The sequence below is a fragment of the Curcuma longa genome, chromosome 2, assembly GCF_044706935.1.
Source record: "Curcuma longa cultivar G26 ecotype Majalengka, Jawa Barat chromosome 2, ITB_CL_G26_1.1, whole genome shotgun sequence".
Lineage (NCBI taxonomy): Eukaryota > Viridiplantae > Streptophyta > Magnoliopsida > Zingiberales > Zingiberaceae > Curcuma > Curcuma longa.
Window position 1 is genome coordinate 745987 of NC_133862.1, and position 23501 is coordinate 769487.

Below are 23501 nucleotides of genomic sequence, written 5' to 3' on the forward strand. Positions count from 1 at the left end.
CTAAGCTTAATGAAAAATTCATAATTGTAGACATAAGAAAGATCAACATGTCATGTGTCATGGTGTACTAGGAAGATTGCAAAGCTAGTAAATCAAGTTCGCCAAGCTCGTCGACAACGATACTATGGAATATAAACGGTATCGAATCTACTTGGTAAAGAAGCACAGGCAATCGGAGCGAAACTGAAGACGGAAAATAGCAATGTCGATAACTAGGACAACTTCAACATCACGCCATTAACAAGAGAGCATCACAAACCTGCATTGAGACACTGCCATCTTCGTCGCAAAACCGGTGATGCTTTACAATATCTGAGCGGCCGTATTCAGCTTTTCGGCAATGCCGAGTTGCGTTTTAACGAGGCTCGACAAGTAAACTAAAGCGAGATTGTCCTGTAACAAAGAAAATTGACGGTCTGTAATAATTCCAGTGGGACGAAAACAAATGCAGGTGCATTTATCTGGTTGCAGGAAACACTTGATATGCATCTTGTAAAGGATACAAACATTTGGAAGACAAAAACAACTATGATTTTGGAAGGAGATTTCACCTGAATCTTGTCATTGAAGACCTTGTCAAAAGCTGCAGGAGACATTCTTGGAACTGAAGCCAATGTGTCCGCTAGAAATCTCCCGATATCGTTATCTGGGGCTACTCGTCCCTCCTGGAAAACCATAGAAAATCTACATTTTATACCTGCAGATGGAAAGGTACAAGGACCATTGACAGTTGAGACCCTTACCACGACATCGTCGACATATTTGTAAATCTCATCGAGCAGAGAGTGCAATCTCTCCATTGAAGCTTCCATTCCTTCGAGATCATTGGGGAGCTTGTCAACGACGGTTGTCTTCAAGATGTCAACTAGCAAACCCAAAACAGAAAGCAGTTACTTTGTAGTTCAAATGAAAAATCCATATTACAGAAAGGATGCCGCTCTGTTATTAGTACTGAATAAATGATGCAAAAAAAAATCCATATTACAGAAAGGAAATAAATAAACAAAAGATGAAGTAAGAAAATTTCGTAATATAAAAAAGGAGAAAACACATCCTCACAAAATTTAGAAGATGTAAAGTAAATGTATCTTTTGGGGCTATAGCTAAAAATATTCTTATTTAGCAGCGCTTTCGAGTAAATGAATATGGATGGTTCAAACAAATAGTTAATAAATGCACCATTTCCTGGAACCGTAATCCTAAAACCATAGAAAAACTGATTCAGTCAAGCTATTCCACATGACATTGCATTTAGTTGTATGGTTTTTGCCTATGTTTGAGATGTTCCATCTGTCATGATTCATTAATGGAATTTGATTCAAAAACATCCAAAAGGGCAAACATATAAAGGGCATGAATCAGCAAGCTCAAAGTAGATACACATCATACCATGTTCTCACTGTAGAAATAGCATTACTAACTTGTATTCTAGACAGGCCAATAACGGCATAAAATCGCAAAATGTAAAACTAGACTAGCCCAAAGGTCAAATATTCAGCCTGTCCTACTTCAGTAACAAGATAAATGTAAAATATTTAAACTACTCAAGTCAAGGATCGTACATCCAACCCGTTCTGCTTCGATCATCCTCAAATCCAAGGGAATTTCTTGAAATTGTGCAGCAAGTGGTCTATCTCCAAGAGACAAATTAGAAGAGACATAACCTTTTATGGATGCCTCCCCATTTTTGAACCCAGTATCAACAGTGAGATGGATAGGCGGAATGGAACTCTGTGCTTCTTTAAGTTCTTTTACATAGAATTCATGTATCAATGCACTCCCACCAGAAACACCAAAACCAGTAGAAAACCTGAGATTAGGATAGCAAGAGGCGTCAGTAGCTTTCAAGATGAGAAAAATCTAACTCTTTTACCAGTTGCTTCAGTGTTAATAATCATGACAGTGACTCAACCTTCGATTAGGACATGAACTAAACAGATTTAGCTAACTACTAGAATTGAACAAATTAGCACCACAACAGCTGGTTCCAAGCACCAAAGATATTGTTGGTAATACAGAATCATGATTAGTTACAAAATACAAGTTGACAAAATCTTGTTATATTGACAGAAAACATTTATGCTCAATTTACTTGGGAGGACAGATTCAAAAACTAAGGAAAGTTTTCTGCATGGAAAATTTTCTATTGTTTATTTTGCAAGGAAAGATGGATTATTTATCCTTTCCATCGTTTACTTGATATGAAATAATCAACAGTCCACATATTGATTAGTTAACAGATTTTTATCCACCCAAAATCGGGCACAAGGCCCTTCCTTCCCGTAGCGTCATCTCCGCTGGCCCTGCGCAACCAACCCAGCACGGTCGCTTGTGACAAGGCCCCCGCACAGCCGCTTGCAAGCACGAGCTGTGGGAGTCCCCACACAGCTGCTCACGAGCGCGAGTGGCGGGATTCCCCGCACAGCAGCTTGCGCTCACGGCCTCTCGTGAGTGCGAGAGGCAGGCATCCCGGCACGACCTTCTCTTCCTTCTCAAGTTTGTCTTCCATTTCACCTTGTCTTCCATCTTCCCAAGAGATTCTTTTCTCTTCCTGAGGGATTATTTTCTTTTTCCCTTCTCTTCTTGCAAGGATATTTTTCCGTAGTTGATTCCTTTCCCTCACTCATCCGCCCGTCCAAGTAAACTAAGCATTATGGTGAAGTCAAATCTTACAATAATGGTAGAGTATGTTAAAACAAAGATAAATTACTCAGGAGCAATAGTTCACAATCACATTAGATGAAGTTGAAGCAGTATAGGATACAAAAAGCCAATGTTTGTTGTAGTGAGGCAAGGAATCCAGAACATGATGTCCAAGGAACAGTGATCGTGTTAACAATAGAATATATCCTATTTTCGATAAACATGTAATGAGCAATTAAAAATGTGCATTATTAACTTGAAGAGGAATGCCTGTCCGTATAGAAAAAATTAAAGCAATAATCATGTCAATTTTAGTTGGAATGGCTAAGAACTATTTGATGGAAATGAAAAGCTTCCAAGAAGAAAACCATATGATCATATAAATAGCTTAAGAAGACACTATCTAGAGAGTATATGATCCCCATAAGACAGTAACTATCAGAAAAATTAACCTATAAATTTTGTATTCCATTTTTAAATTAATGCAAAAAAGGTGAAGAATGGTAACCAGTGAAAAAAATCATAGGTTTTGTATTCCATTTTTAAATAATAAAAAGGTGTAGAATTAAGAAACTATTAAATAAGAAAATTATATACATGATAACATAAAAAACCCATAGACTAACCTACCATCCAACAAGTACTTCCTTGGGATTCACTTTTAGGTGAGACAAATACATGTTGCGATGGTAATCGACATCCAATGCAACCTGAGATCAAAAGTTGAAAAGCAATCATAAATGTAGAGGTTAAAAAAGAACATATAAATGTCTTTCTGCTAATACTTGAGATAAAATAATAATTGAAATCAATCAAAGCAACATGACAATCACATTTGTTATAGATTCTCAATGAGTCATTGAATCGGGATTTTGAAATGGCCAATTACAAAGCAATAATATTCATTGAATTAAATTTGAAAAAGGTTATAGAATATTAGTTTGAAAATTAATAATTTACTCATGGATGTTACAGGAGAAATCCGACAGTTTATAATAGAGATAAATAAAACATAAGCTTGTATGATGTTTTTAATCATCAGATACATAATGGTAATAAGTCCATACTGAAAGTTCTTAATAAGACTCACTCACTCAGTTTGGGGTTGACTGAGTAGTGCATTTGTTTCAGCATAATAATAATGTATTTAAGTGGATTTGCTGTCAGGTTTAATTCCACATGTGCATTAGCTAAGTAGGTAAAATTGTCAATGTCAAGATAAGCTATGTTGCTGTACCTAAATTAAAACAGCTTATCTATAAGAAAAAAATACAACAATGACAAACGAGCCAAAAGTCCCAACTATTGGGGGTTGGCTACAATAATATCTTATCCCTTATTAAGCTGCAGACAAAGTATGCAGCACAAAACAGTGGTTAATGTCCTTTGGAGCAACTGATGTGGTAGAAATGCAGCACGGGAGATTAAACAACATCACTCAGAGAATGAAATATGTCCAACTTATTTAAAAATACATAAAATCTCCTAGAATGAAGTTCTCCTTGGTAGGGAACAATGATGCAGTTTATGAATAGAAAGATTCAGTTTGGAATTTCTAAAATAGGTATTAGATTTTATAAGTTTTATAAAATTCATAAGATTTATTTTGAGGTAGGAAAAAACAACATATCTTAGTAGGATAAATTCTTTTAGGAACTAGTTATTTTGTTTACCAAGAAATTAAGCAAGCGATTATTTCTTGCCTATTTTTTAGGAGAATAAATAAATGCAGGGATTTTTAAAAGGGACCTCCACCCCCTCTGGATAATGGATTTTCTAATTAATGAAATTTCAAATTCTGTGTGCACTACATTCTCCATGTGAGATTGTTTATCCCCTGTTCCATATCAAGTAGTTTAGACCCCTTGTAACTAATGATGCACAGAGGCCCCTTGGTGAACTGCTTGAATAAATGTGTTTATTTACAGAAAATCAAAACATCTTTCTCTTGTCATTACCAGATTTATTTCATTTTCAACATTTTATATTAATCCGTTACCTATTTTTGAAGATCAAGCATCTTCAGTATTAAAAAAAAACACTTTATAACAAAATGGTGTCAAAAGGTTGATGAAATGTTTTTTTTTCTAATTTTCAATTTTTTTTTACCTTTTTGGAGAACATAAACAAGAAACAGCTTTCATGAACCAAAAATGCATACATTTTAGCCATATCCTAGTCTTCAAGGCTCAACCTCTTCTGCTAATAAATCTTGATGTATGCTTCAACAATAATATTATATTGGCTTTTAACATAGCAACTATACGGATATGAGAATATGCTGCCTTGTAGAACATATCATGCACTTGGAGGGTAACATAGCATTTCCTCTTCTGCAATTACATAAGGTCCATTCCAGAATAGCAATATGCAGCTAAAACATTGAAAAACATCATCATCAATTTAGGAGTTAAGGCCATTATTGATACTTCTCAAGGAAAACTGAGGCCACTTAGAAGCATACTATTATTATCTACTTTGACTGCTAACAGTTAACTTATTTACAGACGATGTGGGAAGACCATAGCACATTTGATCATGCAGGAGAATTAAAGCGAGCAGAAGAAACAAATTGTGGCAGTCCGACACGAAACTATCTGACCACGTTAGAGCATAGAGAAGAAGAATTCGATACGTAATACCATAGCATCTGCCACAGTAAAGACATACATGGCTTAAGTAGCTAGTTGTTATCTAGCTAGGACAAATTGTATTTGACCGTATGGGTATAAAGTGATATTGATAAAGTAATAGTAATGAAATCATCTCTTGCACGATATCCATTAATGCCAGATCTACCATAGCTTGTCCTCGGCATTGACGGAAAAAAACGATGGCGAATTAAGGAGCGAACCTGGTCGGCGGATTCGTTGTGAGGAACCGCGTAGGAGTTTTTGATCTCGACGACGCCATCAGAAACAGAACCGAGGAGGGTTCCGATCACGCGGTCGGCCTGGTCGGGGCGGCGGACGTAGCAGTCGCAGATGTTGAAGAGGACGACGGCGTGGAGCTTGGCGGAGACGACGGGCGAGGAAGGAGGGAAGAACTGCAGCACCGCCATGAGGTGAGGTCGAAGAGCAGGAAGGGAGATTGGTAACGCAGCGGCGCAGCCTTCGGCTAGGGTTTTTTTTCTCTTGGAGAAGTAACGCAGAGAGAGAGGAGGAATGACGCTGGCTCCGTCTGCAATTATCAGTTATTTAAAGGGGTAGAAATGTAAAAATGACCAGACCGGACCAGGCATGGCCCGAACCCGGTCGGCCCGTTTCTTACAGAGTTAGACTGGCCTAATCTACTAGCACGAATCATACTAGGCATGGCATGGGCCTAGGCCAATCTATCACGGGTTCGTGCTGGCTATATTGGGCTCGGGCCACGACTCTAGGTCGGCAGCTTGGCATAGGATCGTCCTCCTATTCTTTAAAAAAATAAAATTTATCATTTTAAATTTTCACACAATCGATTCTATGATTATTATATAAAAAAGTAAATTGAAAAATTATAATTGACCATCATTATAGAAGCATTACCTCGACTTCATCGTCCCTCCCTTTCAATCATGATCAGGTAACCCTCTTTTACAAAAATGAAAATAATAATAAATATTAACATATCTAAAAATAATAGCAAGATTTTTTATTTATGATTTTTTTAAAAAAAAATTCTAATTCTTAAAGATTTTTTTCTTCTTTTTATCTAATTGGGCTAAGTACATAGCGTCGCATCACACTCGTGACAATGTTGTGTGTTGGGCCTAGCACGATCTCGATACAACCTTGTCCAACCTAACCCTCGACACAAGTCAGGCCAAGTCCCAATACACAATCAAGCCAACTTACCCTTGACACAACATAATTAGGGGTGTAATTGAATAAGCTGAATCAAACAGTGAGAGATTCAACCTTGACTTAGCTGATTTTTCTATAAGCTCTAACTCGATTCGAGTTTGGTTTGAGTTTCAATTATTAAGCTCGAGTTTAGTTCAAAAATAATTTGTTTAAAAATTAAACGAACTTAATTTAAGCTCAGTTCGTTAATATATAATTTTTAAATCGTTAAACAAGCTCAAGTTTAAGCTCATAAAAATTAAACAACTTAAAGCGTCAATTACAAATCCTTAACACTTAATAGTTCTAACAATACATAACATAAAGATTACAATCAATGATATATTCACAAGATCACAATCAATAAGAATTCTTAACAATACATAAAGATTACAAACAATGATATATTCACAAGTTTACAAATCTCTAAAATCTAAATAAATATTTATAAACTCACAAATTAAATATTATTAAACTTGAATTTGTTAATTTAATTGAACAAAATCAAATAAATTTTTTTAAAACCAAGCTCACGAGCAATTTGGCATTTACACTAAGAGTGTCAAAAATTGATCTAACCCACCAACCCCGACCTGACCCAATCCCAAAAAAAATTCATATTAGAGATTGAGACTTTTAAGTTCGAGTTCGGGATTTTGAATTGGCTTAAATTCAAATCAATTAATTTAGATCAAATTCGGATCGATCAGGATTAATTGGGATTTAAAGTTTGAGTTGGCTTAAATTTTGAATGGCTTAAATTGGAATTCAAGTCGGATTCGGATTTGCATCGGATCAGTAGAAAATTTGACGATGCATCGAAAAAAAGTAACTTTGAGTTATTTGGAGATAAATACTATATGTGCATATACATGGGAGAACAACAAAATCTTACAAGTGCTTATTTATGAGTTCTCGACAGCATTTCTAACCGAAGGGAAACGATCGGCCCAATCGTAGTACCCTGCAAGTTGTTAACAGAAAAAAAAAGATCTTTATAAGAAGCTGAAGCATCAAGTTGAGTAAAAGGCAGAAGCTGAACTAAATTGCTATAGCAACTATTTAACAAACCTGCAATAATAATTTGATGGAGATCTGAATGATCTTTCAAATACTCCTTCAGCTCACCCTACGCAAAGCCGAATATGATTTAAGAAATCAACCAGATGTCTGGAAATCAACAGAAGATAAGTCTACCTGATTTAAACTTCTGGCAATAAGATGAGACAGCTTCTCGAGAGAACTTTGGTCGAAACTTGATTGGTTTAGAAGAGACTCCTCTGATGTTAAGTCCAACACCAAGCAGCAGATGCTTGAAGCCATCATCATAACCGATGGGTCCTTGCAGTGTTCTTAGAGAACACAGAGCAAAAACAGCTTATTACTATTTTGGATACAAAACAAGTTCTAAATATAAAGCAAGCACTACTAAAACCAGGTGATAAATAAACACTACAAAAAGAAAGGATGAACATTGTGTGCTATGTTAGTGGAGGAAGTTCCAACGATATTTGAACTTTTAAAAACATAACATCCCTTGAGAATTTGACAAATCATCACCAACACCAACTTGTAAAATATTTAAATCTTGTGTTGAAATAGTATACTTTGACCCATTCAAAGAACATGTAACAAAAAACCAACCTGTCTGACTATGATATTAATGTGTCATCATTAAATGACTGATAGTTAATCTCGAGTTGTTAACTAAAGTTTTTCTTGCTACATCGGATTTAACTGAAATGATTAAAATAACAGACGTTTTCACTTCAGATGGCATACCTTGAGAAAGGAAATTTTGCAAGGTCTCACAACCAAACAACAGCTGGCTGTTAAGGCCATTTACCAAAAAGAATAATCTGAATGTAAGAAAATATGAGATGGATAGGTGATTGGGTTTCTTCAAGATTCACTTTTAAACTTCACTATTCAAAAAATACAGCTAAGAGGAAACACAAAATTATACCAAAAAGAAAATCGTAGATGCTGCAATAAGCATATCTTTGGCCCATAGATAATTCATATTTAAGGGTTATTAAAATACTTGGAGATAAGAAAATTACCATTCCAAAAGATTAATGCATGTAATAGATTAATAAAATCGGACCACTCTATCCAATCTTTGAGTTCCTTTCTCTGTCAAAAAGTAATCCAGAAAATCAAATTAACTGAAAAAAAAAAGAAATTACCAGCTGCAAGCCACAAATGATTTGGCCCTGACTTACATTTAATAAGAGATTCATGATGATATCACAAGCCAAGAACACTGTATCCTTGTCATTGACTATTTGGCCATTACTTCCAACCATATTCACTAGACATTCCACAATCTGACAAGATGGAAAAACATATCTTATCTCAAAAAGTACTGAATTGAAAAATAAAGCAAGGTGATATTAATCTTAAAGTTCAGATGATCAAACATAAGGCTGATGCAGTATAGTTATATTAGCAAGTATCATATAAAATAACAGGAAGTTTGTGAACCCATATGACTTCAATGAAGAGGTTCCGAAGTTCAAAATGAGACCTAGAATGTTCATTTCATTGTCATGTCATTGCACAAAATACGGGTATGTCTTTTAATGTGTAAGCCTGCAAGCTGAACTTCTAAAAAATCAGTAAATTTATTAATTCCATAATACCAAAGCGATGTAGAACTTTCTACTGATGCAGGTCGAAAGAGAGGATCAATATATGGATTGTTATCATTGTACTGTGAACAATAAAGATGTGTGAACATTGGTCATCCAGTGGCTGTGAGTGGAAATGACGGAAGAATAAAATTGAGTCCAAGATGCATGCATCAACAATAGAATCAAAGAAATGGCAGCCTCCAGTGGTAGAGGCAGGAAAATATATGAATAACATTTAAAGGTGCTACAAAAATATTGGATTGAAGTAGGAGTCCTGAACTGTAGTTAACTGGATCATAGTATAGTCAACCAAACACAGCAAAACTAGAGAACCACTGACTGTTCTTTGCACATTGCAATAGAATAAGAACAATGCAAAAACCTAAACACACTTAATTGTTTTCCCATAATATCCCAAGTAAACAAAATTAAAATTGTGCTTCCTTGTAGGCTTAGAGGACACTATAGAAAGAAGAGATCAGGATAGAAAATAGAAGGATGGGAAAGGAGGGGGGGGGGATGATTTTTCTACAACTGTATTTCCTAAAGGGACAGACATAAGGAAAAGTTAAATTCCGATCTTACCCTTATTATTTTATGAATGTAGAAAATGTACAGTTGCAGCAAAGGCGACGAGCAGGCTCAAAGTCAAGGGTCAGAGGTCAAGGCTGCAGCTAGGGAAAGGGTACATGGACACTTGATGAGAATTTCTTCTGATTGGATCTGTCCAATTTTGAGGAGAAAGAAAAGAATTATTCTCCCACTTTCTTTCCCTTCAATTTTCCTTCAACAAAGTAAAAATCTTATCTCTTCATTTATTCTTGTTTTTTTTTCTAAGAAAGTAAACACGGCTGAATGAATAAGGAAAATAATAAAAATATTTTAACTAGTATGAAGAAACCAGTATACCTCTCTATGTCCCCCAGCTGAAGCCAAGGCCTTGCACCCATCAATATGCATTGTTATTTGGCACAACCACGGAAGCAAGAAGCAGACGGAATAGAAGGGACTAAACCACAGTGGTAAAAGATAACTACTATCAGCAATGAAACTAAATAATTCTTAAGTTCACAACACGGTATAGCGAGAAGATAGTTAAACCTTGCTTCATCTTGCCCTTCAACTGACAGAAGATATCCCAACAAAGCTCGAGTCTTTTCCTTGCATGCAATGGGTACCTCAGCAAGGTAGCTGGAACACTCATCAAATTCAGAAACTTAATCTTGTGTGTGCACAGATATGTAGAAAATAAAGAGCTCTGGCAATAAAACTAAAAACATAACCACTCTAGCCATCCACACAATCTTTCTATAAGGTCCATAAAACCAAGGTTTAAAATCTCGACCCACGTCGAGGTTTCGGTCCTGAACTGGAACGATACAATTTCAGTACCGTATCATGTCGTGTCGATATAGTTTAGGATTTTTTAAATATATAATATATTAACTAAAAACAAAAATTTAATCTAAATATTTAAAAATAAAAAATAAAATAATTTTAAAAAAATGAGATAATTTTATTAAACTTTAATTAAGCCTATGTAAATTATCTTAATCATAACTAAGAGTTGATTAAAATTATTAACCTAAGTTATTTTAATTAACTTCGTCCCTATCCCCTGTTCCTCGCAAAGTGTCCGTGGTGGCCTCTGCCCCGATTCGACGCATCTGGATGGGTCGTTGGGCCAGCACAATGCGTCCGAACGCATTGGTAGGCTCGCACGACACGTCCGAATGCTTCGCCAGGCTCTCGCGCCTCATCCAAATGGTTCACCGGGTCAGCGTTGCTCGTCCGGGCACGTCGCTAGGCTCGCGCAACACATCTGGACGCATCACCAGGCTTGCGCGACATGTCCACGACCTTGAGGCGCGCCAGCACCAGAGGCGTGCCTATGTTGCATCGTCGGACCAACTCGACACGTCTAGATGCATCATCGGTCTAGCACGATGCATCCATGGGGCCTCGAGGCGCGCCGACACAGAAGGCATGTCTATGCCGGTTTGCGGGCGAAATAAAATATTTCGCTTATATCGGAAGAAAAGGCATGAGATTTTAAACCATGCATAAAACTATTGATAAAAATTATATTACCGCCAACATCAAGCAAATCACTAGGATAAGAAAAGGCATCAAATAAGACAGTAAGAGAAATTCTAACCTTGACCTACAAATGCATGAATGAGGTTAAGGTAACTTTTGAATGACATCGGCACCTCATACCAACAACGCTTGCATTTACATGACAACATCGATCCAATTTGCTTTCAAGTTTTCTAACTCAACATTCACTTGTTTGGTTATATCCTATGAGTCCCCAAACCAATATATCAATCATGGAGCATGCCAACTCGAAATTAAATATTTATTTATTTCTGAGAACACAACAACAACAACAATAAGAATATCTTTATAAATCATAACCATGTAGATGTTAACTTTGTGGAAGTTTATAACTTTCATCTAGTTAGTACATTAAGATCCAACTAACATATTAGAGCAAAGAAAACAATACTCTGCTTTCTGAAAATGAAGAAAACTAGAGTTGCTAAGATAATGAGAGATATATATATGAAAGGTTAATCGTACCTTCCTACTATCCTGACTGCTGCTAAAAGATCATCACCTTTTCTTTGACCATGATCCTATTGAAGATTAACCAAATTAAGGAAACCATAAAATTGAAGTCTCAAGCTAGGAAATATAAAGTGGATACTGAGATCAACCAAATTAAGGAGACCACAAAACTCAAGTCTCAGTCTAGGAAGCATATAAAATCAACCTTAGAGTCTTGTAAAAAGTCCAAAATCAAGTTAATTGTTTCCTCAAGTCCTGAAACCATCTTTGTCAAAGTGCTATCTTTGATAGGAGAATCTGCAAATACATAAAAGGACTGTGCTAAGAAATTTTGATCGAAGCACATAAAACATAAAGATTGATTATCACTTTGATAGATAGAGAGAGTGTAATCTAATGAAATTGTCATGGCATTTATCTACTCAAATGATAAATTATCATATTTGTTAACTAAGCCCTTAGGAGAGGTACTAGGATTGAGTATATTTGTAACATGATGGACTAACATGATATCTTTGAGCTAGGGGCAGTGCTAGGGACCTAAGGGTTTGTTCGTTTGGACAAATAAGTAAAAGAACAAATGGATGAGTAGATGGATGGACTCAAATATTTGCATTTGTTCAGTTGTTCACTTAGAATGTTAGTTTGAACAAATAAGTTACGAATGAATAAGTGGATGGGTGGATACATATATTTGTCTCTTCAATTGATTAGTTGGAAGGATGCATCACTAAGGAGGGATAACTCATCCAAAAAAATTCCAATTTATCCCTCATTTTTTACCTTACAAATCAGGTGAACTGAGGGAAGGATATAAAGGAATGATTAACAAGTTATAAATATGCATATATGGATTATCTTCTTGTGGATTTCCTTACATGTAGCCGTAAACAATTTATAAAGAATTTCCTCATGCATATCACCCATTACTAACATCATTTGGCCACCCACAACATCAACATTTATACACCCACAATTGTCGCCTCAACACCAATGTTCACCTCCTGAGCTAACGTTCATTGTTCGTCGCACTAGCACAAACATACATTGTTTGTCGCACTAACATTCATTGTACGTCACACTAGCATTCACTTTTCAAACAAAAATCTATTGATTAATTACATTACTTATTTTATAAAAAATAGATGAATCAATTTTATATAGATTATTGACTTTTTCATGTCATTATTATGCCATATGCAACCTTTAAATTTATTTCTTTTCATCAAGTTGGTTTATACTTCAAGTTTGAATCATAGTTGTGTCCGGGTTTTGGCCCATTTTTTTTGTCCATCTGAAATGAAACAGAAAGAGTTTTCTTTCCTCAAGCCAAACTCTCCGACAAGCCAATAACCCCAAACATCCACAACGGCGAGCTCGCAATCATGGCCTACCAGGCCGCAACTTGTGGCCTGGCCACGAATTGCGATTGCGGCCTGATCGACGTGAGTTCCTTTTCATCTTTTTCCTTTTGTTTTCCTCCTTTACTCCCCTCTTTCTTTCCTTTTTACCACAATTGATCCTTTTCCACAACTGTTCATCCTTTTCCCTCTTCTATCCACCCTCTAGGATAAACAGATCATTATTAAAATCTTATTTAAAAGAAACCTCAATAAACTAAATCCTTTTCACTAAAAATATGAAATAGAAGTTAGATGGACGGAATGAAAGAGAAAAGAGGGTGAGAGTTACAGAAAAAAATGGTATTATTTCCTTTTTATCAAATTTAATTATCCACCCTTCAATGTATCCTTGCATATGAACAAGTGAAAGCATCAATAAATGGATGTATCATTCTATCCATCCATCTGTGCAATCATTCGAATGGAAGGATAAATCAATTTCCATTCATCTACTCATTAATTGATCCACACATCATCATTCATGCTACAACATCATCCTTCATTCCTTATGTGTAAAAACTACGGGCCTAGTTATAACTAACATATATTACAAGGATTATAATGTAATATTGTGGTCATAAATAATACACATAAGTAGAAAAATAACTTTGAGGTATTTGAACCCTAACTTTCCTTATTGCAAATAGAAAGCAATAATAAGGTAGGTAAAGATCAACAAGAGATTAACATAAATCATCAATAACAATTAATAGGATGAACAGGTACTTGAGAAATACCATATAAGATTGAAACCAAGATAAGAAGCAAAGATAAAGGTACCTTTTGAATCACTAACATTTGACAAAAGTTTGATAATCTTTTCTATCAAGGAAAAAGATATAGCCAAATTTTGCTGCTTTTGAATAATTATTCCCAATGCATCAGAAGAGCTGCTAGAAGGTTCATATTTTAAGTAGGCTAGCTCATTAAGTAAAACAGCAACTTCTACCCTTGATGACTCCAGTACAAGAAAAACAAACCTACAAGGATGTGAATTTCATGTAAATATAAAGCAACCACTTAAAAGGGGTTCACCTAGAAAACCAAAAAAAAAGTTCTTACTTGTCAACTGGAATAATTTCTTGGTCATGCTGCAACTGTATTTGATTCGACAACCAGTTTACCCCTAGTATAGACATCATTAAATCTGCCAGAAGAAGTGCTTGGAGCTTTTCAGCAGAAACTGCAAGATTTTAAACACATATTCAACTCCTCTATACCAGTCCTCAGTTATTCTTATTGATAAAGAAGAAAGAAATTTTGGGGTTATTTTTTTATGGATACCTAAAATCAGCTTGACTTTGTTTTAAGGAGCACAAAAAGTGCATGAGCTACAACCATGGTTTTGAATACTATGCAGCAGCAATAACTAACATAAAGAGGTAGAAAGAAGAGGAATCACAAAGTTCGAGCCCTTAAAGTAATGTGCACATATTAAATTGTATATAAGTAAAATAAGCATACCAACACGGTTTTGAAGTATTTCACTAATGCCAACATGTACTTGAGCTGCCCATTTATTACTTGGCATCGTCCTTAGAGCTTCATGAAACATCTAAAATATACATGTTCATACAATTAAAAGAGTAATTTACACAAATTTATAATATCAAAATCAGAGAAATAGAAAGGCAACTCAATAGCAAATAGGCTAAACAAATGTTCTAATAAATGAATGATGAGATTGAAACAAAATTTAATGTGCTTCAAGTTAAGAAAAATAAAAAATCCAAACAAAATGTTTAAAAGAAAAACTAACAGTCCAGACTTCCAGTATGTATCTATGTTGTCCCTTGTGTACACCCACTTTGCATGCAGACAATAGAGAAGAGGGGTGCAACAAATTTAAAAATAACTAGTGGTCGTGGCCAGGTCACAAGAAGTAACAGCTTCATCATATAGGTATCAGCAATATAAAATTACATCCAGGTGCTACATGATAATCTAGATGCTATATTCCTTGTATAAGATGGGTATAAGAGGAGATAACCAAAATTTATGTTCTTTCATCTAATTTTTACTTGTTTTTACTTGCATTGTTGCACCCTTTTGTCAGGTGACTAAAGCTAAGAAGATGAATGAAGAAGGATAGAATTTTAGTTAATCAATTACATAGCTAAAGCAAACTAGTTGGCTTCACACGTGGAAAACGTTGTTATCTATTAGGTTCAAACTGTCCTGGTAAAGGACTCAATGTCACTATAACTGAGGACATGCTCAGATGAACTCACTATCTCAAAGGAACATCATTAAGCTCATGAGGCATATGAATTCCTTTCTGCTAACTCCTACAGTTATAAATTGACCTTAATTATTAATGGAAGTGTTACAGTATTAAAGCTCATTGGTGAATGATACTAGCAGTACTTAATAGCATAGTTAACAAGATGGCTGATGGGAATTTGCTAAACAAGATTCTAGTTGTGAAAAAACTGATATAATAAAGAAATTCCAACAAAGTTGATATGTTTGACAAAATAGTGACTGGACCGTAGTTTCTATAACTAAGGTATTTCACAAACTAGAGATGGAAACACAACAGAATAGAAATGACTAGACAGGATATAATTTGAATAGACAATGTCAGACTGTTCCTTATATTATTTGCATAAATTAATAAAATTTACCAATAACTTTGAATTTTGATTTAAGCATGATATTAATTCCATTTTTTCTGTTGTCATATAGGTGTTGTTACAATATATTTCCAGTGTAATTCTATGTAAGCATTAATCCTTCATATTCATTGTGCATTTACATATTATATTCAAGCAATCGAGAGAGGGTTGGAAAGAGCTATGAAAAAACATGACCAAGAAAAAAAGTTGAAATAACTTATAACATAAGATAAGGAAAGCATGGTTGAAATCTTGTGTTGTGCCAGGTGACACTCGAAATGTATCATCCTAAAATTTTCAGAAACCTGATAATGATTACTAGATAACTTCTTAGGTTGCACATGCCGACTAGTATCATACAGTGCCAACACTCAGCATGTATTAGCATGTTTCACACATGTCCTGATGAATTTAGTAATATTTATTATATTTTAGCTTGTTTTTCTAAAACTTTAATTTGATTAATTATCTAAGTACTATAATCTTATTTCTAAGAGTGAACAACTAAAGTGGAAGAAAATTATAGAATAAAACTTATAACTTAATTCACACAAAAGCAAAAAAATAAATAAAAATATTTTTAACTCAACTTGATATCCATTTGAACTCATAATAGCATGATACGCTTTAACACATGCAAAAGCATGTGGAGTATCAGTACAATATCATATAATATAATTTTAATTCAATTGATTATCTAATTACTATAGTTTTATTTTTAGTAGTAAATAAATAAAGTTAAAAAGTATTAAAAGAGTAAACCTCATCAAAAAATATCTTAGCATGCTTCAATGTGTGTCGAGTGTAGGCACAACATGGTGTTGAACTGTGATTGTCAACACAAGGACTAAAACTCCATCATAAAACGATATTTTAAACTTTAGATGAGTATTTTAGAATGCATTTAGAGTTTCATTTGGATAAGAAAAATAAGAAACGATAAACAAAATAAATAATATTTGAAAGTAAAAGTGATTAGCGAACAATTTTATTTTTTCAATTTTCCAACACAATTTTGAGAGAGAAAAAACAAACTTTGTGATGAGAAAGTATTTATTGTAGAAAAACGTTTTGCAGTGCTCTACCAAGTTTAGCCTAACATACAAAGTTATTCGCACTATCTAATCTCATATACTTAACTTATTGCCAAGTTTTAGTACATCATCTTGCTTAAGAGAACTACTGAAATTCAAGTTTATTGTTTTTCCCCATTTTCTAGCATTTACAGAAATGATGGAAATGTGAAACATCAAGTGCCACAATAAGAACTAGCACAAGAAATATCCTCTAGATGAATGGATACTGATTTAGTCATGCTTATAAAGCCACATTTTTTAAGCATGATATTGAGTCTGAACTAGGAAGTTGCATCAGACAAAATTAGTGTTGACAACACATGGCAAGCAGGAAAACAACTAACACATATCTGACTCCCATAATGATTGACAAAAGATGGTGAATAGGGGAAGAGACAATTCACATACAGTATTATTTGATGATAGAAGTGAAGTGAGCATATGAAGAGCATCAAATTTGAAGGCATTCTGCAAAACAGCAAATTGCCTAGATATTAAAGTTACCTGCATCACCAAATTAACTGTGAGCATGCATGTGGATGCTTCAATTATTACTGGAAAATCCATCCCAAAAAAGGGGAAAGAAAACATGCTAAAAGATCACTGCAGCATACCATAGATAATATGACAGGCAGGTTCTCACTAATTACAGAGCCAATAGATAGCCGATTCACCAATAGCTGCAGGAGTTGCATGGCAAACTCAAGTGAGCGAGTACCTTGAAAGAAAGAGACTACATAAGTAACAATATCATGCACAAGGGCTAAACAATTAAATATCACGATCAAGTTAATCATCAATTAGATACTAAGAATCACTGTTCAAAATATAACCATCTGACTTTTAACAGATCTAGAAGTACAATTGATGTATATGATAAAGACTTTAATAACAATCATACTAGGAACACATCTTGATGCAAACAAAAATAGAATGAAATAGACAATTGTTAGAATTAACTGATCAGACAAAAAAGATTCACTATCGAATTTTTTTAATTTTATTTTTTCTTAAATCCCCCCCCCCCCCCCCCCCCCCCCCCCCAATTTTACTATTTCTAGCAACTTATTCAAGTTGGCTGGTCTTATAAGACCATATTATCATAAGGCCTATAAAAGAGCTCACTCTGTCAACCTAGTCTATTTTGCTCTCAAATATTCTAGTCTCTTTTGGGAGATTGTCAACCAAGGCATGCAAAACCATGTGAGATCACTGGCTAAGACACAATCCTTGCCAATGTTTTACTGAGATCACTGGCTAAGACCTTCCTCCTTGTCGCTTCCATCTTCTCCTGAAGCTGGAACATCAGAACTCTTACTGCTTCCTTTGCTCTCTAATCACAAAGACGGATACATTCCTCCTCTCATCTAAGAAACAATGCAGCAGATCTACCAAGTTGCATAACAGAGACATCCTTGGCGATAGGATCTCATCTTCACAAAGGATCTTCTTTTTCTCCTCACAAATTCATTGCAAGTTCGACCAGTATTCAGCAAGAAGTGAACTGATGTTGGAAAGAAATGTGGATTTTGCACATAAATTGCCAATTCCTCCCCATTTTTATTTGATTATTTCAATTTTTGACGCTTTAGATTTTTGACAACCATCAGACATATATGCTAGATATTGGCTAATATTGGATTAGTTCTTACTGATGTCAATTCAACTTAATCGATTCATATCCTGATTGATTGAGATCAGTGTTCTAAATGGCGATAGAAGCGGCCACTTGGGCAGGAGACAGACCTTAACTACACCACATTTGTGAAATGCGGTGGTTTAGGTGGCAGTCAAAGGCAACGTAGGTTAACCTTTGCAATGCCTCCTTCCGCCTCAAATGATGTCGCCGTCACGAAAAATAAAAACCTAACAGTTTCGGAATTTCGACTTCGGATGTATTGCCCGGGTCCGGCGATGCACTCGGGCGACTCTTTCGGATCCGTCATTGGGCTCAAGCGACGCTTCCGACCCCACGTTAGGCTTGGGTGACGCATCCGGACTTGCAGCGATGAATCTGGACTAGTTGTCGGGCCCAGGCGACGGGTTCGGACTCGTCGCCAGGCTCAGGCGACACATCCGAACACGTCACCCGAGTCCAACGACGCATCCAAAGCCGAAACACCATTTTTTTATTTTGAAAAGATTTAATCAAAACTTTAGATTAATAATTTTAATCAACTTCTAGTTATGATTGGGATAATTTAAATAAGCTTAATAAAATTATCCTATTAATTTAATATATATATATATATATATATATTTAAAAAAATTGTCTATATATATATAAAAGTAAAAAAAATCAACTGCTTAGGTGACCGAGGCGGTAGGCGGTCACTGACCACCCCGCCACCGTCTACCGCCATTTACAACACTGATTGAGATTGACAACCATGAGGGCAGACAACCTTTTTCTCCAACTTGAAGTGCAGAAACCTTGCCGACCTTCACTCAACAACATTCCCAAGCATTTTTCAGTTCAATATGTTGCCTGTTAGAACACCATTCTGTATATTTACTATGATCTATGGATTTTGTAATTAACTACAACACCCAAATTTGGCATAGGAAGGTAACATCATAGGCCTGTAGTCAATGATTTACAACACAAATTTATCTATGCATCTACAAACCAAATATATCGCCACATGCAAGGTCTGAGATATTGTTCGGAACCAATTTCAGACCCTAGCCAACACAATACAGTGTTAGTGCCATGTTGGGTGCGCCAACACGCTGTGAAAGGACAAGGAGGAATCATGGAGGGTGAAGAGGCAAAAATGATGCAGAGTTGGGGAGGAGTAAAGGGAAGAAGAGGAAGAAATCAGCTTAACTAGCCACAGAAACCATGTGCTCATGATTGCTTGCAGAACTTGTCGTCGCTCAGAAGTCACTGTGGCTCATGGAACCTATTGTCACTCGCAGAAGTCGCTCTTGGAACAGTGAGGCCCTCTCTTCATATTGCAGTCTTTGAGTAGATTTCAAGTGTCAGTTGGGTGTCAGTTGGTCGGCAAAACTTATGCCAAGCCGTAGAACAGAATAGTTTTTCAAACCTTGGTCTCATGTGATTGAAGAGCCTTTGGCAGGGTCAGAATGGATTCATTAATCAACTACTACTTCCAAATCCAGAAATCATATGAAAGGCATGCAAAATATTAGATTTGCAGAAGTTAATTCCCTACCAGCAGAAGTTTTATCAGTACTTTCACTTTAACACCTAGGTAGTAGGAGAAACATAGAAATCAAACAAATTTAAGAAATCAATAGAAGAGAGATTGGTGTGATTTGTTGATTCTATCGAGTATAAACTAAAACCTTATCTAAAGGGGCTTTGCAAAGGTCCATACAAGTATACACTACAACCCTATGGCCCTTTGAAAGGGTCCATACTCTAGAATAAAACTTCTGGTTTCTAAATCAAATTGATGTTTTCTTAAATCAAAAAATAATTCCCTTTTATCTATTTCAATTATACAATAAAAGGAAAACAGAGCATTTAGTACCATCACTCAAAGTAGAAATATGAGATCCAAGCATGTCAATTACTCCAGGTTGATAAAATTTTGCTATTCCACTATCCGAAGCAACAGCAACAAGTAAGAGAAACTCATAGCATTCCTCAAAAATGGACGGGTCAGACCTGCATCCAAAGCCCAAACTAGTTTCAATGCAAGCAAAAAAGCCAAAACTCAACATCATAATAGAAAATTACAAAGGGATGATATAGCTCAAAATAAAAATAATTTTGCTCCATCTGGAAACAGTATGAAATATGAACTTTAGTTTTTGGAGTAAACATTAGCAAACAAAGGTAAGGAAGTGTAACATCAAACTTCTGTTGGCATTACTCAAGTTACAAGAATAGATATGATCAACATTTGTGTGATGCTAGCTTTGCTACCTTTGAGGAACAGCATGACGAGGAAAAACATGAGGATCCATGAAAGGATACAAGAAGAATGTTTTCAATAACTAGGTTAATCAGTTGACCAACAGCAACCACAAGGAAGGTAAGTAATAAAATATGGGTATTTCATTCGACCATTTTTCTGTACTGACACAAATAAACAAATCTAAGAATTGATCATGCAGAGATTTGTTGTGAATATATTAACAGCAATACCGGTTGAAGAATGCCAGAGTATAAAAAAATAAGTTCAGAAAATTATTAAATAAAATATTAAAACAGGCGCGCAAATGATTAGTATGTGAAAATCAATCATGTGTATCACAACAAGATAAAATATGACACGGCAAAAATTCTGAATTCGTTGACATAGAAATTACTCCATACAACCTGAAGATTTTAGAAGAAAAAGAACCGAATTAGAAACTCACGATTTTGTAACTATTTCAGCTACAAGAGGAACTTTAGAGATCATGTCCTCGGACGAAGCAATTTCTGGCACCCGACACAATGCAGCAAGAAGGGTGATGGAGAGCCTCAAATATGCCTCTTTATCCTCGCCACTACTAAACCCACCAGATCCTTTTCCCATACCTGAAAGAAAACCCCAGGAACTTGAATCACGAGAAAATAAGCAAAGTTGCATTTATTAAGAAAAGACCCCAAGAATTACCGGTTAAGAGGAGTCTCTGAAGAAAACAAGCGCCGACGGCATCATAGACCTTTAGAACGGCAGTTGTGTCATCCCCAAGACAGAATTTTGAGGCAAGAAGGAGACCGGCAAGCTTTTGCTCGTCCCGAGAGCCTCTCAAGAGCTTCAAGCAATCATCCAACAAGGGTCCACTCGATGCCTGAAAAAAATAAGGGAAGGTTAGCAAATGTAGAACTTTTGTGTGGGTGTGAGAAAGAAAGAGAAACGAGAGAAAGAAACTCACCATATGATATGAAGGGAGAAGTATGTTTGCTTCTCGGAATGATAAGTTCGATTAGAGAACGAGTTCTCGTGCCCAAGCTTTGCACAGATAGGACAAGGAAGTAGGTTCGCCTCTCTGTCTCGCAAATAGTGACAGCGAGGCGTCACGCCTCGAGGCGAGCAGAACAAGAAAGGGAGAGGCACGAGAGAGGTAGAGAGACAGTCGGAACAGCCTTTCTCGCCTCCGGCGGCTACGGCTGTGCGCGCGACAAGAGGCGGCGACAGCCTGGTCGATCGCGAGAAGCAAGAGAGAGAGAGACGTCGAGAAGCAGAGAGGCCGAGATGGCCGGAGATGCCGGCGTCGACAACGAGGAAGAGGTCGCCGGCGGGTGAGGCGGTGGCGTTACCGGGAAGAGAGAGAGAGAGAGAGAGAGAGAGAGAGGTGCGTGGGTGTGAAGTAGAGATCCCAAATCAGTCTGCCGAGGTTAAACCGAATTATCTCCATTTAAAAATTAGGTTTTTTTTTATTTTTATTTATCATTAAGATATCTTACTTTGATTTTGATAAAATTGATTCGATTCTATAAAATATATATATCGATTATTAAATTAAATCAAAAAACATCAATAAGCCTTAACGGACAGCTCTAATTTAATGCATAAATTGATCTGATGCGATGATAAAAAAATAAAATAAATTTTTAGATAATAAAAATTTAAATTTCACATCGGATATATTAATAAAATCAATTTTATTATTTCAAAGGGAAAAATATAACTAAAATATGATACGGGTTTTTGAAATTAGAACATCCCAACGCTCTGTTAATGAGATGTTAATAATATCTCTTCGGTGTGAGAGCATATGTAATGCTTTGTTAATAGAGCATTAATAATTTTCCATACATGATGTGGAGGAGTGGTGAAGGAGTGATCTATATAAACGTGTTCAATGTTTGAATGCGTTCATGTGGTAGGAATGAGTCCCACATGTTTTTTTTTTATTTTTTTAGGTGCTATAACCCAGTCAGTCTCATGGACTTCCCACATGTTTTTTTTATTTTTTTAGGTGATATAACCCAGTCAGTCTCATGGACTCAATCTCTGGGAGTGGCCGGGTCTGCTCTATCGGAAGTTTTCCACCGACCACCAGGGTAAATCGGGAAGCGCATACGGCGGCCAATCTAGATGCCCAGCATCTTTTGATTGCGTTCCCCATTTGAAAGAAAATTCTTGCAAATACGCCGTAGTCTAGATCGAATCGCGGATCCCTGGATCACAATCCAGATGTCCTACCGTTGCACCATTGTCCCGGGACTACATATGCTCTTAATGAACAATATGGAAGGGTGTTATAATACCCTCCCACATGAACGCATTCAATGTCTTGAATGTGTTCAGTGTGACAGTGGAGTGAGCCAGTTAAGAGGTGGCCCACCTCACATGCAATTTTTTTTATTTCTTGAATTTTGTCACTACATGATAGGGTGTTATAACGAGAAACCATTACGGATGCTTTTATAAAAATTAAATATTTGAAATGGATAAAATTGAAATTTTTTAAATAAAATATTGTAAAACTTTGATTCAAGTCAAAATAATTTTTTATCCCGACGATTTTTTTTAATAATCTACTTTAACTTTTTATCTTCTATTTTATAACATAATAATAATAGTAATTGAACTCAATAGTTAACATCTTCCTTACTCTCCAAATTTAATTATAGAGTAACTCATTTATGATGCTCCCAGATTTTTCTTGCGATCTAAAATACATAAAAATATAAAAAATGTTATGCACTCTTCCAAAATAAAAGGTGAAAATAGTCATTGAGTTACCTGTTCAATACATTTGAGAAATAACTTTTCTTTAAGATCATATTTCTTTACTTTAAGGGTGCGTTTGGTTA

General features: G+C 35.7%; 2 protein-coding genes across 2 annotated transcripts; both read right to left on the reverse strand.

Annotated features, from left to right (window-relative positions):
• Positions 1 to 55: 55 nt before the first annotated feature.
• Positions 56 to 5796, reverse strand: LOC141821337 (eukaryotic translation initiation factor 3 subunit F-like). The gene is made up of 6 exons (XM_074708753.1): positions 5498 to 5796; positions 3274 to 3353; positions 1563 to 1810; positions 744 to 865; positions 552 to 665; positions 56 to 393 (listed from the first exon to the last, which is right to left on the reverse strand). Exons 1-6 carry the CDS (start codon positions 5702 to 5704, stop codon positions 304 to 306), a joined length of 861 nt encoding a protein of 286 aa, XP_074564854.1. The 5' UTR covers positions 5705 to 5796; the 3' UTR covers positions 56 to 303.
• Positions 5797 to 7281: 1485 nt separating this feature from the next.
• On the reverse strand, positions 7282 to 21917 carry LOC141821146 (uncharacterized). Its single transcript, XM_074708525.1, has 18 exons — positions 21614 to 21917; positions 21352 to 21529; positions 21110 to 21272; positions 20275 to 20411; positions 17389 to 17492; positions 17183 to 17278; positions 14545 to 14635; positions 14143 to 14263; positions 13861 to 14060; positions 11883 to 11974; positions 11690 to 11745; positions 10205 to 10294; positions 10013 to 10112; positions 8693 to 8797; positions 8531 to 8603; positions 7665 to 7819; positions 7539 to 7596; positions 7282 to 7431 (listed from the first exon to the last, which is right to left on the reverse strand). Exons 1-18 carry the CDS (start codon positions 21614 to 21616, stop codon positions 7373 to 7375), a joined length of 1881 nt encoding a protein of 626 aa, XP_074564626.1. The 5' UTR covers positions 21617 to 21917; the 3' UTR covers positions 7282 to 7372.
• Positions 21918 to 23501: the final 1584 nt, after the last annotated feature.

What these genes read in the sequence shown, in the direction of transcription:
- LOC141821146 (XM_074708525.1), bottom strand. An exon ending in GCAGTCAGGATAGTAGGAAG is followed by an intron (nt 10,295 to 11,689) that starts GTACGATTAACC and finishes TGAGTGTTCCAG; the next exon opens with CTACCTTGCTGAGGTACCCA. An exon ending in GAAGGGCAAGATGAAGCAAG is followed by an intron (nt 10,113 to 10,204) that starts GTTTAACTATCT and finishes ACTGTGGTTTAG; the next exon opens with TCCCTTCTATTCCGTCTGCT.
- LOC141821337 (XM_074708753.1), bottom strand. Translation starts at nt 5,704, where the DNA reads ATGGCGGTGCTGCAGTTCTTCCCTCCTTCCTCGCCCGTCGTCTCCGCC. An exon ending in AAGGAAGTACTTGTTGGATG is followed by an intron (nt 1,811 to 3,273) that starts GTAGGTTAGTCT and finishes TCCTAATCTCAG; the next exon opens with GTTTTCTACTGGTTTTGGTG. An exon ending in CGAAGCAGAACGGGTTGGAT is followed by an intron (nt 866 to 1,562) that starts GTACGATCCTTG and finishes TGGGTTTGCTAG; the next exon opens with TTGACATCTTGAAGACAACC.